Source organism: Mesoplodon bidens, assembly GCF_964165515.1.
Source record: "Mesoplodon bidens genome assembly, chromosome: 2".
Lineage (NCBI taxonomy): Eukaryota > Metazoa > Chordata > Mammalia > Artiodactyla > Ziphiidae > Mesoplodon > Mesoplodon bidens.
The window spans coordinates 138,686,129-138,704,239 of NC_138177.1; the positions used below are offsets into that span (position 1 = coordinate 138,686,129).

The window sequence follows — 18,111 nt, forward strand, 5'->3', positions numbered from 1 at the left end:
CGCCTTCACTAGTACATCCAAGTGCAACATCTGCATTTTGACAGTGACATAACCACCATGAACTGAGAAGGAGAAAATAAAGGAAGAGAGGAACCAATATTTTTGGTGCTCATTAAGTAGTAAGCACTGTAGAGATTTTCACCTGGCACAGTAATCCTCAAGCTAACACCGCCAGCCCTCTATCTAGTTGTACACAAGAGAAACGTACATCCTAGGGATTTGTTGACATTCCCAAGGCCAACATTTAGTGGGAAAACTGAGTTTAGCATCTCGAGGATCATAACATAATAACAGGGTTCTAACAGTCATGGTTCTTAAGCCCACTTGCAAAAGACTCCTAACAGCTACCAATAAGTAGTGCCCACTACATCCTATGACCTGCCACTGTAACTTGTCCTGACCCAAAGCAAAAATCACAGAGCTGCCAGTCCTGGCAGGTCCAGGGAGGTGAGAGCCCTTCTGACCTAGTCCATCCCTCTCTGCCTTTGTAGGCTGGTCTGAAGCCACCAGGGGGAGCCCTTGCATTAAGAGCAAAGGAAATTTGACAGCCTAGTTATCACCCAGGATTGGGAGGAGGGCTCAAGTTCTCCTGAGGGCTTCTGTCCTTGACTCCTCACTGTATCCTGTACACAGGTATACAAGAAATACTTGCCTTTGACCTGAGTGAAGGCCAGGCCGGGAGGGAAAGTTACAGAGAACCTTGGGCTTGTGCCCCATGTAGCTTGGAGGAGTGGGCCCCTAATCTGATTGAGGGCTGAGCCCCCATAACAACAGTGTGGATCAAACTGTGAGTCATGAAATCAATGGAGTGGGTGTGTTGACCATTGATTTTTTAATTAAATATCACATCATGGCTCAGAAGAAAATAGAAAATATCACTGTGATCACACACAGCACGAGTGATTATTGTTTTGAGAAATTTTAATTTTAGTGTGTGTGTGCCTGTGTGCTGACTCATGATGTAAAAGATAGGTCTGTGAGTCATTTATTATTCAAACACCTTGACCTAAAAAAGCTTATTGAAATCCAGATTCCCAGACCCTAGACCAGAAGAGTGGGCTCCTGTCTGCCCTGGGGCCTTGAAGCCTGTATTTGTAACATATCCCCTGGCAGCTGTGATGATCAGCACCGTATGGGAGCCACCTGTTAGAGGAAATGGGCAGGCAGGTGGGCTCTCCTCTCCTGCCCTCCCCCTCCTCTGCCCTGGACAGGGCAGGAGAGGCTTTTCACTTCTTGAGTTTGGCCAAGCAAGAAAAGTCACACAGACTGCCTGCTGTGCTGGCCTCCCAAACTCCAGGACAGCTGTGAACTCTTAAGAACTGGGAATTGGGTTTCCAGCACCAGCTCCGTCAGAAAAGTGAAAGGGCGCACACACACACACAAACCCACACAAACCTAGAAAAATAAAATCCCTTTAGAGTCAGCCAGAGCCGTGTTGAAACCCTGACCCTTCTACTTACTACCTGTGGGGCAGGTTACTGGGTCTCTCTGCACCTCAGATTCCTCCCCTTTTGAATGGGATTATAGCACTTCCCAGGGCGATTGCAGGATTTGGGTAGAATCATGTATCTTGCTTAGATAGTGCCTGGCCCCAAACAGATGCCCTATTATAGCAGCTCCCTTTCTGGCCTCCCTGAAATCCTTCTGTGAGCTTGGGCGCTACCTGCCCCCGTTAGGCTTCGGTTTCCCTGTCCTTTTGTGAGGGTGAGTAGCCATCCGCAGGGTCGGCCGGGGTAGGCCGAGGCTTTTACTAAGGAAGATTACATGGTCAGGCCCGAGCCTGCTGCCCTAACTGGAGCCCCGCCGCCCCTGTTCCCCAGCTACTGCCCCGAGCCTCGGGCACAATGTGAACTCCCTGCAGGTTGGCTGTCGGCCCAGCCTGGGGGAGAACAGTGGGGAGAGCCGCTTGCCGAGAAGGGCCAGAGTCTGCAGATCTTTGGTCGGAGAGATCCCTCTCGACCCCGGCAGGTGCCGGTCCTGCGAACTCGGCGGACGGACGGAGGCAGGCGCGCGCCCCGCCTCGGGCAAGAGCGCTCCAGCCGCAGCGGAGGGAGGAGCTGCCGCCCAGGTGGGGCAGGTAGGGAGCCTGGGCTCAGGTGTGTGCGTAGCGGCCGGGGGAAGCGATTGCTTCCTGGCCGGTGCGGGCGGAGCAAAACAGACCCTTGGCCCCAGGATCCAGACTCCGTCTCCCAGACTCTGCCTCGGAGGAAAGCCATGGAAGGGGTGAGTCGTGCGGGTTTAGCTGTGGGCTTTCTGTGGATCCTTTCTTGCCGGGTCCAGTTCCTCCCAGTAGAAAGCGTGGGGAGAGGCTGCCTGTGCACCCCGCCTCCCCATGGAGAGGAATAAACAGGATGTGTTAGTTGTGTTAGTGCCGCCCAGCTCACACTGGCCTGGCGTGGGGGGGGGGGGCGGAAGAGGGGTATGTACCCGTCCTGTGCCACCTTGGAGGCTGAGGGCACAGAGGCTCTCAGGAGTGGTGGCGTGAGGGACCCTACCTCTAACCCTGCGAACTGGGCTTCCAACCTCCCCCCCCCACCCCCCGCCCCCAGCCTGGGTGTCAGTGAATGTTGGCCTCTTTGTTTGCTTGCCCTTGGGGACTGTGCCGGTCCTCCGGAGATTCGTGGGCTTCCTGGTCAGAGGGCAGGGCCGCGGGGGGGGCTCTTCTGTGGCTTGTGACTTTCCTGCTGGCTCTGCGTCTTATAAACCGTGTGGCCTGGGGCCAGTAAGTGCACCTTCCTAAGCGTCTGGTTCCTCGCTGGTAGAATAGGATTTCTACTAGGATAACTCGCTTGTGAGATGATTGGAGCTGCTTGTAAAAAATAGACATGACCTATGGGGACGTGCCCAGCACAGAGCAGGTGGACTTCCCTTCTCCTTGGCTGGCCACGTGCTGTTTGCCTAGTTGAGTTTCTCCGCCTGACTGACCATAGTTTCCTTTTTCCTTCTCTAATTCTCCACCCCCTCCCTTCCCCCCTTCAATAAGTCAGTTTCTTTCCAAGGGGGCGGGGCAGGGGTGCGTTTCACCTCCATACCTTCTTTATTATACATTTGGAGTCAAGTCGTTTTCTCCTGTGAATCGGGAGGCTTCCTTCCCAGAGGTACATTGGGACGGAGGACCCACTTCAGCAGTCACCCATCAGGAGAAGCTCCCCTTTGTCCCAGGGCAGCGGACATGTGTCTCTCTGTGGCTGACCCTCCAGTCTAACTAGCTGAGTTTTGGAAAAGAGAGAGCAAAGGCACGCTGGTATGGCTTCCGTCTCCCCTCCTCTGAATTCTCTCTCCCCCCACCCTGTGGTTTAACAACTTCTGAGAAACTCCTCCTTGATGGAAAAATGGCAGGCTGAATAGATCTAGTGTGATTGTGAGAAAAAGAAACGGACTTATCTTTTGCCCTCTCTGATGTGCCAGGATATGCACTGGCATCCGTTATTTCAGTTTACCTACATGACAGCACAATGAGGTCAATGCCAATGGCCCGGCTCTGTGAGGGGAAACAGTCGGAGTGTTGTCTGTTGCTCAGTATCACACAGTAAGTAGCACAGGCTGCAATTTGTCAATCACAAATATTGAGTGCCAACTGTAAGCCAGGTATCCCTAGCAAGGATGACAAGAAAACACGTGGAATGTTAGGCAACTGAGGAGAAAAATGTACCAAAGGGCATGTTAGCTCATAACATTTTTATGGGAGAAGATAATGCAGTTATGGGATAAGCTGATGTGGTTACGCAACTTTTTCTGCTCAGAGAAAGAGGGAAGAAAAAAAGATCAAAAGAGAAATATGGGTTATTTTTCATTTTAAAAGGAGGATTTGGTTTTTTTCTTAAGTCAATAAAATATCCATTCAATATGCATTACTAAGCACATACATTGTGTTGTCAGGCCTGTTTCAGGGGCTACAGGTGCCGCAGTGACCCAGTCAAAAATGCCTGCCTTTATACAACTTATATTCTAGTGGCGAAGATAAACACACACACACACACACACACTATATATATATTGGGTCAAATGGCAGTGAATTCAACATAGAACCACAGCATAAGGAAGAGTTTAAGGATGGTGAGGCACCAAGCAGGAGAGGCTGCTATTTTATTTTATTTTTTATTTTTTTTTTGCGGTACACGGGCCTCTCCCATTGTGGAGCACAGGCTCCGGATGCACAGGCTCAGCGGCCATGGCTCACGGGCCCAGCCACTCCACGGCGTGTGGGATCTTCCTGGACTGGGGCACGAACCCACGTTCCCTGCATTAGCAGGCAGACTCTCAACCACTGCGCCACTAGGGAAGCCCGAGGCTGCTATTTTAAATGGGATAGTTTCAAGAAAGGCATCAATGTGAGGTTCCATTTGAGCAGAATTTTGAAGTAAGTGAGGAAGATGGCCCTGTGGATCTCTTAGGGAAGAGTATTCTGCAGGGGGATAACAGCGAATGCAAAGGCCCTGGGGCAGAAGCTTGTCTGATGTGTTCAAGGGGCAGTAAAATAGCTGGTGGAGAGAAATCAAAGGAGAGAGTGGTCAGAGGTAGAGGTCAGGTCATGTAGGGTGCCGGAGGCCATTGTAGGAATTCCAGGTTTTCCTCTGAGTGAGATGCAGAACACCTGAGTGGCAGAAGGGAATGATCCAACTGACTTCTTAAAAGGATCACCTGGTTATTGTTTAAAACTCGATGATAGAAAGAGCAGGATTAGAAGTTGGCTGACCAGTTAGGAGGCTCCTGCCCTAATTCAAGCAAGAGAACATGGTGGCTCAATCCAGAATCTTAGCAGTAAAGGCGGCTAGAAATGGTCAGATTCCGGATACATATTAAAGGTAGATTCAACAGGTTTAACTGAAGGATTGGACCAAAAAGATGTGAAAGAAAATGACTCCAAGGTGTGAAGCCTGAGCCCCTGGAAGAATGGAGTTGAGGTTGGATGAGATAATTTAAGGTAGAACAGGTTTGCAAGGAGATCAGGGGTCAGTGTTAGACACAGTAAGTTGTAGGTTGAGGGGCTGAGTAGGCAGTTGGATATTTGGGTTTAGAGTTCCAAGGTAGAGGCCCAGGCAGTAAGTATGATTAAGAGAGTAAATTGTCATTGCCTAGCAAATACTGGGTACATAGTAGTGTTTAGTATATGTTACCGTGGTGGTTTTCAAACTTGGCTACATATTCTCCGACATTCCTCCATAAAGAAGTGGAGTTTGTGTTCCCTTCCCTTGAATCTGGGCAGAATCATGACTGCTTTAGCCAATAGACTGCAACACATGTGACATTATGTGACTTCAGAGGCTGTGACATAAAGGGCTATGCAGCTTCCATCTGGTTTGTGAGAACCCTCACTCTTGTAGCCCTCAGCCTCCACATAAGAGGTCTTTGGAGACACCTCAGGTAGGTGCTCTGGTTGAGCACCTAAGCCTAGCCTTCCAGCATTTCTGCAAGACAAGAACCAGGGCTCTGTAGACCAGCCCATCCACCAGTGAGATACCACTGGGTCAATTTCATCAACACCCTGTGTAATAGAGGAGTCACCCAGCTGAGCCTTGCCCAAATTCCTATCCCACAGAATTGTGAGATATGGAAAAACGGTTATTGTTTCAGGCCACTCAGTTCTGAGGTGGTTTGTTTTGCATCAGTAGGTACAAGTATCCTTCATTCTTTTTGGTTATAAAAAAACATATCATTCACCCCTATAGACATAAGGCTCCAGGGGGTTTCTATAAAAATATAGTTTATTATGTAGTTTAGCTACCCAAAGAGAGATTGATGAGCTTTTGTTTTTCTAAATCTGAGAGTGAAGTTCTACACTAGTGCACTCCCTCAGCTGGGTAGCCCCACAGTCTTGGCAAGAGAGAATCCTAGCATTTTTGAGCTGGGAATGCTAGTAAGCTTAGAAAATGGTATTTGAATTTTTGATCAATGAGCATTGGAGTTGGAGTTGAAAGATCCATATTTATGTTTACTTCTGCCTCTTAATAGTCAAGTGGTTTCAGCCATTGAAAAATAAAATGTAGGAGTTGAGAGATTTCTCAAAGACTAACCAGTCTAACAACTCCCATTTTAGAGATGGGAAACTTGGGACCCACGGGGGAAAGTGGGCACACACTTTGTAACTCCTTCCCCACTGGGCCTCATATAGAGTGGATGCTCTTAACTATTCTTGTTAATTTTGAGAGTACACTCCGAGCAGAGGATGCCTACACTCTCCCCTTGCATTATTTGATAGAAATTCACCAAACATCTTCTCTGAATCAGGCCCTTGCTTAGAATTTCTGAGAGGGGGCCTATCATAGATGCCCTCTAATTGTTCAGTTTTGCAGGGGAGAGTGTCCAGAAAACAGACAACTGCAGTATTAATGAAAAGTAGAATAAGGAAGAAAGGCTCAGGTTTCAACAGGAGCACCGAGAATAGGAGCCTAACCCAAAGCGCAACCATCCTGGGCGCATTGGAGGAGTTGGTATCTGACTTGCACGTCAGAGAACTTGGTGGCACTTCATCAGGGAAAGAGGAAACGAGGGGAGGAAAGCAGAGCAGGGACAAAGGAGCAGATCTGAGCAACATGGTGGGGTGAGAATCCAGGAAGGAAGGAGCTAGAATCGAATCCCCAGAAGTAGATAGGGACCAGAAAGCCCCTGAATGCAGATGTACTTCATCCTGGAGGCCAAGGGAGCCACTGAGGGACTGCACCTCCCCAATGGGACTAAACATCCCCTGCAGTCTTCTCTTGCTCTGATGTCCTGGGACTGCAGGACTTTCTCAAGGTCTTACATGGCTTATTTTTGACAGCACTTAGTCTAGAACCTGGGTTCTACATGCCTGTGAGACCACTTAGCAAGCCCTCAAGAACAATTTCAGGGTTTTTTCCTGAATACTCTGATTTTTAAAAAAAAATTATTGAAGTATAGTTGATTTATAACGTTGTGTTAGTTTCTGCTGTACAGCAAAGTGATTCAGTTATACATATATCCACTTTTTTTAAGATTCTTTTCCCGTATAGGTCATTACAGAGTATTGAGTAGAGTTCCCTGTGCTATACAGTAGGTCCTTATTAGTTATTTATTTTATATATAGTAGTGTGTGTATGTCAGTCCCAGTCTCCCAATTTATCCCTCCCCATGCCTTATCCCCTGGTAATCATAAGTTTGTTTTCTACATCTATAACTCTATTTCTGTTTTGTAGATAAGTTCATTTGTACCCTTTTTTAAGATTCCACATATAAGTGGTATCATATGATATTTGTCTTTCTCTGATCTTTAATAAAGAGGTCATGAGACAGGGTAACATCCGAAAAGGGGTATGGGCCTGCTGAGAAGGATGCAGCCGTAAAAATGGTCTGTTGTTAACGAGCTTGTTCTTGGGAGAGCGGAGTTCACTGGGGATTCAGATCAGATCATTGGGGTGAGGCTTCTTGGGAGTTCCAAGAGAATATCTGAGAAGGGGACAAGGGAAGATCACCCAATTATTCACGATTCCTAAAGACTGGCCACCTCACCACTGTCTTTGCGGAGAAAATGTGCTGCAGGGGCCTCTTGAACTGTGTTGCTTTGTCCTTGACCGTGAAAGTGCCCTGCACAGCTGCAGGGTGATGTCCGGTCTTAACCAGCAGCTTGCACCCCGGATTTACCCAGTGTTACCTTGACATTGAGTCAAGCTTTCCCTTCCCCAAACTATGCACCTACATTTCTCCACTGGACAGGTGGTTCTAATAGGCTAATCTGTTCATGTCACACCCCTGCTGAATCCCCTTCAGTTGTCCCGTTGCCTGTGCAGGTAGAGCCCAAGCCCCTTCACCTGGCTGACAAGGCCAAGGTGCTCCCACCCCAGCCTCCTGGCCCTGCACCCCTTGTACTCCAGCCCGTTCTACCCCATGCACACTCCTCTCTCCAGAATCCTGGTTGTCATTTCATTAATACTCAGCTCAGGTATCACCTCCCTGAGAAGCCTTCCCTAGCCCCTGGGTCACAATTGGTCTTTCTCCACCTTGCAAGACCCCAGCCCTTTGAACAGCCCCAGGTCTGGACTGTGAGATCCCAGAGGCAGCACAGCCTGGCACGTAAAAACACAGACTCTGGGGCAGCCCAGCTGGTTTCAGTTTCTGGCTCCACGATTTACTAGCTGTTCAGCTTTGAGCAAGTTACCTAATCTCTCTGTACCCAGTTCTCATTTGTAAATGGGATAATAATAGCTACCTCTCAGCAGTCAACTGAGTTTTATATAAAGTGCTTAGGACAGCTCAATGAGCTCAAAGGGCAGGTAATTCTACAAACTAAAATAGCAATACGGTAGAGTAATAATAAATGGACCATTATGGGTTGAACTGTGTCCCCTCCCTGCAAATCCATATGTTGAGGTCTTAACCCCCACTGCCTCAGAAGGTGACCTTGTTTGGAAATAGGGTCTTTACAAAGGTCACGAAGTTAAAGTGAGGTCATTAGGGCAGGTCTAATCCAATATGACTGGTGTCCTCATAAAAAGGAGGGATGTGGACATGGAGATACACACAGAGGGAGGACAACATGAAGATAAAAGGAGAATATCTTGTGAACATGAAGACGGCCATCTACAGGCCAGGGAGAAAGGCCTGGAACAGATCCTTCCCTCATAGCCCTCAGAAGGAACCAACCCTGATGACACCTTGATCTTGGACTCCCAACCTCCAGAACCGTTGTTTGAGTCACACAGTCTGGGGTACCGTTTTTATGGCAGGCCTAGCAAACTCTTACATGGACCTGACCAGGAAATTAAGAGAATTTATGTGAATACCCAATGCAGTGCCCTTCCTCCATCAACCTGGGAAGGATTTTGTACCATGTTGTTGTTTTGACTTCTCAAAAAAAGACAGCTGTGCTTAGCTCTTCAGAGAAGGAATCTGAGAAGTATTTATTAGTACCCCGCTTTGGAAATGGAGTGACATGCTCTCAGGGCCAGTGGTCAGTGTTCCTTTCTGATCACTGACTCTTGGGTTTGGTTTTCCTCATCTGCGAAACTCTAAAATAGCAAGCTCTTGGGGTGATTTTTTAAAATTAATACTAATATTTTGTTAGGACATACTAAATACAGGCAAGTTACAGATAAATGCTTCAGCAATAATGAACAGTTTTGAATCATAATACTGGAAAAAGTTAAAGTTTTACTCCTAACTCTTTATTACTGTTTTCATCTTACCCATTTTACAGATAAGGCAGAATCAGGACTCAAACTCAGACATATTTGACTCAGGGTCCCTATTCTTGATCCCTGGTTTGGTTCCTTTTTAGAATGATCACAGTGAGTGGTTTATTGGACAGAGGTGTTTAGAAATGTTTCAAACAGAACGCCTGAATTTGAGTCTAGGTCTGCCACCCCAACCACTTGTTATGTGGCCTTGAATGAAACACTTAACTTCTCTGAGACTCGGTGTTCTTATCTCTGTGTGTCTAATGATACCTATTTGATAGTTTGTCCGTGAGGATTACATAGGATAATGTATCTGAAGGTACTGTTGTAAATAATAAAATTCCATACAAATATTCAGAATTGTTGATATAATTACAATTCCCCAACCAAAATTTGAGCAGAGAGGACAGTAGAATTCAAAGCACTTAACGAGCCCTGCACTCTCCACTTTCTGTGAGCCAGCCAAGAGCTCATCTCAGAGATCAGTGTGTGATCTCAGGTAAGAAAAAGGAAATCATAAGAAGGAAATCATACTTGGGAAAGGTGTTTAACCATTTGAAGTTGATATGCAAAAACAAAGCAGCATTGTCGTTTAAACGTTTAAAGGATCAGGACAGAAGTGCCATCTTCCACACCCTTAAAAATATCATCCCAAAGTCTCCTGTGTTTTGTTTTTCACCCAGTGCTGTCCCTGAGTACATGCTCTGGAGCTTTTCCCCAAGCTGTGGTACCCAGGAAAGGACACTGAATTGGGAGTCTGGGGACTGCTTTCTGAATTTAGTCTCTGCCACTCCTGCCTGTGTGCGCTGAGACAAATGTTTCACCTCAGGGAGGCCTCAGTTTCCTCACTGACTAACAAGGATTAAAGGACTGAGGTGACATATCGAAAAAAAGCAGCTAGCATCAAATATATCCATGCACTCTTAGTCTAACCTGCTAGTCCTTTTAAGCTGGGGGGCAAGACCTTAGGAAGAATTTAAGATGATTCTGCCTCATTCTGATCTACATGTCATGGGCAAGGGACCCTAATGCCTGGCTCTGTGATTCTCAGAAACAAATGAATTAACAGTAGATGTGCTCTAACCAGCTCTGTGCTCTTAATTCCGCCCATGTGCACCCACCCATGTGCCTTGCTTAGTGACTGTTGTGTTGAACTATATTGCAGGAAGGAAGGAAGACAGTATTGATGGAGGACCCACTCTGTGCCAATCCCTGCACTAAGTGCATTATTTCATTCAAGCTCACAAATCACCTGAGATAACTATTATCCCCATTTTACAGACGAGGAAACAAAAGTTCTTTGGTGTTACATGGTTTTGCTATTGTCATTATTAACAATAGCAGCTAACAGTGAGCACATCTGTACATCAGTCATGAATCTGAGTGATAGATATGTATCAGCTCACAGCCACTCTAAGATAGGCACTGTCATTAGGGAGGTAGGCACTCCCTTTGAGAGACCGGGAGAGGTTGAACAGTTTGCTGAAGGTCACACAACCAGTTGGTGGTGGCAATGGGATTCAAACCCAGAAGCTGCAGTTTTAAAAAACATGTTCTGTAAGAGTTCTTCTCTCCCAGAAACTCTAGGATAGTGGTATCAGGCTGTCAGAAGTACAGAGCTAGCTGAACAGGGGGAGGTATCCCAGCACACCAATGCCATGAAACCCAAGGACACAAATAGCTTCAGTCTCTGCTTGGAAAACCAAAAGCAGTTTTGACCATATACTACCCCCAGGGAAAATGGCATAGTCAAAACATTCTTACCGTTCCTCAAGCCTCTCTTTCAGAAGACATCTCTTCATAGCATGCCTTCACAATGAAAAACAGTAAGAAATCTCCCAGCAGAAAAACAGAACCTGGTAAACGCCCTTCATCTGAAAAGTTGTTCCCAAATGTATTTGTAACTGTTTTGAGTGCTTTCCAATTAACTCCTTCAACAGGCAAGGCATTCATCTTTGCCTCACGGGCTATAAATCTCCCATATCTTTACTAGTGCTGAAGAGAGATTTCTATTGACTTTCAGCTTCACAAGACTGATTTAGGAGAGAATATTCAACTTTCAGACTCACTGTTGGGATGCTTCCTGTTTTCTCCTCCAACCCAGGAGTGCAGTGTGGACCTGGGGGTGGTAAGGGATGAGAAGGAATCCCATTATTGCCTGTCCATGCTACCAGCACTGATGGAGAGGGGGCCGCGTCCACCCAGATGAGGCAGTGTGGTGCAGGTTAGGAGCCTGGGCAGGGTTCCAGAGGCTGAAGGTTAAGCTGTACCCCTTGGGACATTAACTCCATGGACCTCAGTTTTTAAAACCTGAAATGTTGGAATACTATCTGAATCTACCTTATTAAAATGGTACAAAGATTTACATGGAATGTCTTTCTCTGCTTCAATTCTCCCACCCAAAATGTTAAGAAAAGTGTTGTTTTGAGAAACAGTCTTGGCCTTGGCAGGAAATCTATGTGACTTTGGGCAAGTCTTCAGAATCTTCATCTATAAAACAATAGGTTGAATCAGAATCTTCAGTTACCACTTTGAGTGCTGACATTCAAAGATTTTATACCTAACATCAAGGGAAATTTTCTGGTTTGTGGGGAGGTTAGGAGGATTAGTGATGGTTATTTTATTCATTGGTAAACCCATTGTTTTACCAAGTAGAATATGAAACAACAACTCACACATTAATGTCTCCACATTTCTTTTTGCTTCTTTGGCTAATGATCTCCAACTGTAGGATCGTAGTCAATACTGAGCATCTAATAGCTTCAAGTCAAACATTTGGTTCAAATTGTAGCTCCATGACTTTCAAGCCATGTGTTGAGAGGGTGACATCACTAGATGGTAGGTCCCTCAGTGAGGATGAGGAGCAGAGACATTTCCAACTCATAGCAGACATATAATGTGTGTGTCTGTATGTGTGTGTGTCTGTGTGTGTGTCTGTGTGTGTAGTGTGTATGTGTCTGTGTGTGTGTAGTGTGTGTGTGGTGTGTGTGTGTCTGTGTGTGGTGTGTGTCTCTGTGTGTGTAGTGTGTGTGTGCCTGTGTGTGTCTCTGTGTGTGTCTGTGTGTGTAGTGTGTGTGTCTGTGTGTGTGTGTGTGTGCAGTGTGTGTGTCTGTGTCTGTGTGTGTGTGAGAGAGAGAAAGAGAGAGAACGAGAGAGAGAGAGTGAGCCTGACCTTTAGGTTAAGCCACTGAGATAGAGCAGTTGCTCGGTTACAATAAAACCTCTCCTATCCTAACCACTATATGCCCCAAAGTTTTATTTCAGAGCATGTATACTAGTTTCCTATTCCTAATGTAACAAATTACCATAAACTTGGTGGCTTAAAGTACCGCAAATTCATTCTCTTACCGTTCTGGAGGTCATAGGTTTAAAATGGGTCTGGGGGGCTGCGTTTCTTCTGGAGGCTCTCGGGAAGAGTCTGTTTCCTTGCCTTTTTCAGCCTAGAAACTACCCACATGCCTTGGTCTATGGGCCCTTCCTCCAGCTTCAAACCGGCAGCAGAGTATCTTCTCTATGACCTCTGCTTCCGTCTTCATATCTTCTATGACTTTCCTCCCTTCCTCTTATAAAGGCCCTTATAATTATATTAAGCCCACCTGGATAATCCAGGATAATTTCCCCATCTCAAGATCTTTAACTCAATCACATTTCTAAATCCTCTTTTACCATGTAAGATGACATATTCACAGGTTCTGAGGATTAGGGCATGGATATCTTTGGGAGGGGACATTATTCAGCCTACCACAGTCCTAGCCTATCCTGACCATATTCACCCCAAAGTTGTTGTGTTTTCTTTTTCAGAGCATGTGTCACAGCTTTTTTTTTAAGTGTAAATATCTATTTAATTTCTCCCATTCTAGATTGTAAATTCCATTAGAAAGAGGCAGTGCCTACTTCTTGTTCACTGTTCTCTCTCCTGATGGTTTAAATGATTAAATAACAACAATAATGACAATAGATAACATTTTGGAGTCTAAGCAGTGTGTCTAGCCCTTCCTTTGAATAATATAATTTAATCTGCCCAGCGATCTGGCAGGGAGGAGTAACATTACTGTTCCTGTTTTCAGGTGGGGAGACTGAGCCTCAGTGAGTTTAAGTAGCTAGACCCCAAAGCCACACAGCTGTTAAGCTGATCCAGGAGTTGAACCCAAATCTGTCCCAGAGATCTTTCATTTAACAGACAAGGTGCTGAGGGACCACAAAATCAAACACAATTTATACCTTCCTCAAATTGCTCAGAGTTTAATAGGGAAGATGTGTAAAAATAACAATTATAATACAGTGTGACACTTATAACAATGTGAACAATGACACTGTGTTCAAGTAACTGAGGGAGCAGAGAGAAAGAATCTTTTAACTAGACCTGGGTAAGGTAGAAAAGGCTTTCCCAAGGGAGGTAATTTCTGATTTGGGTTTTAAAAGATGAAAAGCGTTCACCAGGCAATGGGGGATGGGAAAGGGAAAGGCATTCCAGGCCTAGGGAATAGCATATATGCAGGAACTGAGGCAGAAAATGGCATGGCGTGTTTGGGTACAAAGGGACAGTGGCATAAGGAAAACTTGGGGACTTGTGTGCCTCTGCTGAGGACTGCATCCTCTACACAGCAATGGACAAGTACTAGGGTGAAGGGTGTGTGTATGGGCCGACAGCAAGGATAGAACAGATTCTGAATTAACTAAGTCCTTTCCCCCTTCCCTTATGAGCCAGTGGGTATGTGGTTAGGGAACTGCTTAGTTTCAAAGTTTCAGATAGAGCTTCATAGAATCATTATATGGAGTCCTGCTTTAAGCCATTCTCCCTCTTTTTACCCCAGCCCCCTATGAGGTTTATTCATCTATTCATTAATTTAGTATGTATTTTTGAGTATCTACGACGTGGTAGCTGCCTTGTTGAACACTGAAATCCCAAGCTAATTGCCTCTCCCCTTTGGTAAGCCAATTCCAAGGGTTAACTGCTCTTTCTATCTGGAAAATCCTTTTGTGTCAGATCTATGGCATTTATACATGTTTAAAGATAATGTCTTAAATCTGTGTTGCATTCCATTTATTTTTTATTTTATTCAAGGTGTCCTCATAATTCATTGTATTTGATATTTATAAGGACTTTGTGAGGTAGACAGGACAAATACAATTATTTACATTTTAAGTATTACAAAAAAAGAATGAGATTTTATATCTTCAATTGGTCAATATGTGTTTTAGCTAACTACCTCAAGCCATGGTAAGTGCTGTGAGAAATAATTTCTATATGGTTCAGTAAGGGTGTGGTTAATAATGTTCTTATATGCACGTTCCTTTAGTCAACATAAATTCATTAACTGTTTACTGTGTGATCAGCATCAAGTTAGACTCAGGGATTTCTTTTTTTTTTTTTTACATCTTTATTGGAGTATAATTACTTTACAATGGTGTGTTAGTTTCTGCTGTATAACAAAGTGAATCAGTTATACATATACATATGTTCCCATATCTCCTCCCTCTTGCATCTCCCTCCCTCCCACCCTCCCTATACCACCCATCCACGTGGTCACAAAGCACCAAGACTCAGGGATTTCTAATCCTTACCACGAACTTTCAAAAGCAAGGTATCCTATTCTATAGATGAACAAACTGAGGCTCTGAGAAACTAAATGACTTCTCAGAGATCACAGAGTGACATAGATATTCACCCCTGGGCTGATTCCAATATTATTTCTATATTCAATTTGGCCTCAGTGAGTCAAAAGCTTACACATTCTTCACAAGGACCCAAGGAGATACACCTTAAAAATCAGCTAGATCACTTCTCTCCTAGTTCTCATATTTCTTCTCTCGAAGTTAGGCAATTTTCAATGGTTATTTTTTGTTTGCCAGCATCATCTGTTATTAAAGCCTTATTATTTCCTCTGGTCACTTAACACAAAGAAAAATCTCAGTTAATGTACTAAGCCATACATTCTCCTCATTTTGCCCTTCAATTACTCTGCCTGTTTACCTCAAGCTAGTATCTCTGAGCTAAGTGACAAAGTCTGGCCCAGCACCCATGAGATCAGTACAAGGCCATCTCCATCTAGTTGCCTTGTCATTTTTTTTCTTGCTTGGGGCCCCTTTGGTATTTCTAGATTTAGCTGCCAATAAACAAGAGAAGCCTTCAGGAGGGAGTGCAAATGTAGATTGAGCCTAAGTAAAGCCAAACTGAATGTTTGAACGGTGGGTCCCATGTTGCCGTCCATTATTCTGAACTAGCTTTGTTGGCTGGGTTGGGGCACAGGTGGGGAATGGAGAAGGATACAGAGATTTCACAAAATGAGTAGAACCAAAGGGTAAAATCCATGGATACTTCAGGTCCGTGAATGCAGAAGAAGAGGTGGGTCAAAATGGAAGCATTTCTGTTCTTGGAAACCAAAATGCCATCAGTTAGAATGGATACAATTTTTCCATCTGAAATCATCAGGCCAATTAATTCTGTACATAAGCATGTGTTCTTTGACACAGATAATCATTTCATCATTGTCAAAATCACCATGATAATCATGATCATCAACATCATTGTCCTCCTCCTCCTCCTGTTCCTAATTATCATTCTTTCTATCCATATTACAACTCTTCTCATCAAAATGTCATTACTGGAGGCCTCCTTTGTGCCAGGCCCTGGGCCAGTGTTGATGTCCATGGCAGTTCTATGATGTGAATGGTTGAATCTCCAACTTACTAATCTGGAAATAGGGAACAGAGAACAGAGACCGTTTTTTCAAGGTGACAGAGCCAGAATTCATACAGATAGGGTTTTTTTGTTTGTTTGTTTGTTTGTTTGTTTTTTGCGGTACGTGGGCCTCTCACTGTTGTGGCCTTTTCCGTTGCGGAGCACAGGCTCCAGACGCGCAGGCTCAGCGGCCATGGCTCACGGGCCCAGCCGCTCCACGGCATGTGGGATCTTCCCGCACCGGGGCACGAACCCGCATCCCCTGCATCGGCAGGCGGACTCTCAACCACTGTGCCACCAGGGAAGCCCCCAGATAGGGCTTTAACCTAAGACTTTCAACTCCAAACAAAGTCCACATGCTTAATCCTATTGCTGCACTTACAGTAGCTCTTAGTCTAGGAAGGAAGGAGAAATGTAAAAGACAATAACTATGTAATCAACACTGCAACTGAGAAAAGCACCGGGTTTCTGGGAGCAGAGAGGAGTCAGTACCTCTCGCTGCATACTTGATGGACGGCTTCCTCAGGGAGTTACAACTGAGCCGAGTCAAGCAGTGCACACATTTCAGACAAGAAAAAAGGAGCAGAATATTCTAGGCAGAGGGTGAAGTGTGTGTGTAAGTATGGAGGCATTCATTCCTTCAGTAAATATTTACTGTCTTCTCTGCTCCAGGCACTATGTTAGGAAACCCAAGGGTGAGTAAGAAAGAGAGAAATATATCCAGTGCAATGGATGCCCTAGAGAAGATAAGTCTGGAAGCTTCAAGAACAATACGAATTTAGAGGGGGAAATGAGAGGAAAACAAGCTGTTGATAATATCCTGTATTATGATTTAGCGTGCCTTTTCACATGCCTAGAACACAACCTAGTACATAATAGGCATTTGACTAGTTAATGAACGACTGAATGAATTATGTCTCTTGACCTTTAACACAATCCATTTGCTTATAATTAGTCCCACGAGGACAGAGAACATTTGTTCACCACGATCACCACTTGTATCTGCAGGGGAGCCACTGAGTTGCAGGTCTCCAGAGGACACCGTCTACAGGGTAGTCTATGTGAATGGTTTGTGTGATCACAATGTGACAAGTGCCCCTGGGGATGTGCAGCTTGAAAACTTGGGTTCACATCTGCTCCAGGGGATTCATATTTGTTGATTGAATAAGCTAACGAATGAAGAAGGCAGGAAGGAATGCTCAACAGAGATTAGTGTTATTCAGCCTCTTAGTCATGAAAGAGGCATTAGTTAACTCTCATGCTGTAAATCAGCATGTCTATTTCACAGATGGGGAGGAGATATAAAGGGCCTCCCTCAAAACACACATCTAGGGAGAAGAGCCAAAAGAGGAACCCAGGCCTCCTCTAGTCAATGCTTTTCTGCTACAGTGTGCCATTTCTCTGTAAATCCATCAGTTCATGGTTTCTTCCAAGGGGCCAAGGTTGCCTCTTTCCTAGGAAATGGCTGGGTTGCAGAGTTTGTCCCTGGTCCCACACAGCTGGCACCCTCCCAAGGTGAAGGAAATTGGGAGCTGGTGCCGGGAGCCTGTGTCAGGGATCAGTGTGTAAGCAAAATTGCTGCTGCAAACCTCTCACAAGAGGCTTTGACTTCACTAGTTCTTTGAGTAAAGATCCCGAGGTTCAGTGAGTGGATTAGCAGGATATGTATTCAGAAAGTACAAAGACTGCTGAGCATCAGTTTTGGATGAAGAAATCTTGTCCCAGATAAAGGGCCTGGTAGACACTCTTCTGTTGCATTTCTTGACTGTTTTCAGACAAAAATTGAGGCTGCAGTAGTGTCTTAGAAAGAACTGGGGATGGAGGTCCCAAGGTCTAGGGTCAACCATTTCTTAGCTCTTTGATTTTAGGCAAGTAGCTTAGTCCCTCCAGTTTAGCCTCTTCATCTGTAAAAAGGAAGTTAACCACTTCTCCATGGCAGTGTTGAGTAAACAAAACAGTGTATGAAAAGGGTCTAACCCAATGCAGTAGAATGAAAGAGCTTGAGTTTTGGAATCAGACTTGATTTTTAAATTCAAATTTACCTCTAAATAGCGATGCAAACTTCGACAACACCAGTAATAATAAAAACAATAATAATAATAGCGAGAATTTATAGAAAACATGCTATGCACCAGGCCCCATGCTAAACACTTAACAAGGATTGTCTAAATTAATAGGCAACAGTAGAGTAAACACTATTATTGTTTCCATTTTATTCATGAGAACTGAGGTGATAAAGGTAAAGTTGGACATCACCTTGCTGAGAGTGAAAGGGCAAGATCCAAACACACGAAGTCC

At 45.0% G+C, this 18,111-nt stretch overlaps 1 protein-coding gene across 3 annotated transcripts in view; it reads left to right on the plus strand.

Moving 5' to 3' along the window:
- Nucleotides 1–1,716: 1,716 nt before the first annotated feature.
- Nucleotides 1,717–18,111, plus strand: part of FYB2 (FYN binding protein 2) — a gene marked incomplete at its 3' end in the record, with an annotated part of 132,472 nt that continues 116,077 nt past the window's right edge. For all 3 annotated transcript variants that reach the window (XM_081255579.1, XM_081255578.1, XM_081255580.1), the window contains exon 1: nucleotides 1,717–2,223. In XM_081255579.1, coding sequence (XP_081111705.1) covers nucleotides 1,765–2,223 — 459 coding nt within the window. In that variant the 5' untranslated portion in view covers nucleotides 1,717–1,764. The remainder of the gene's footprint in view (nucleotides 2,224–18,111) is intronic.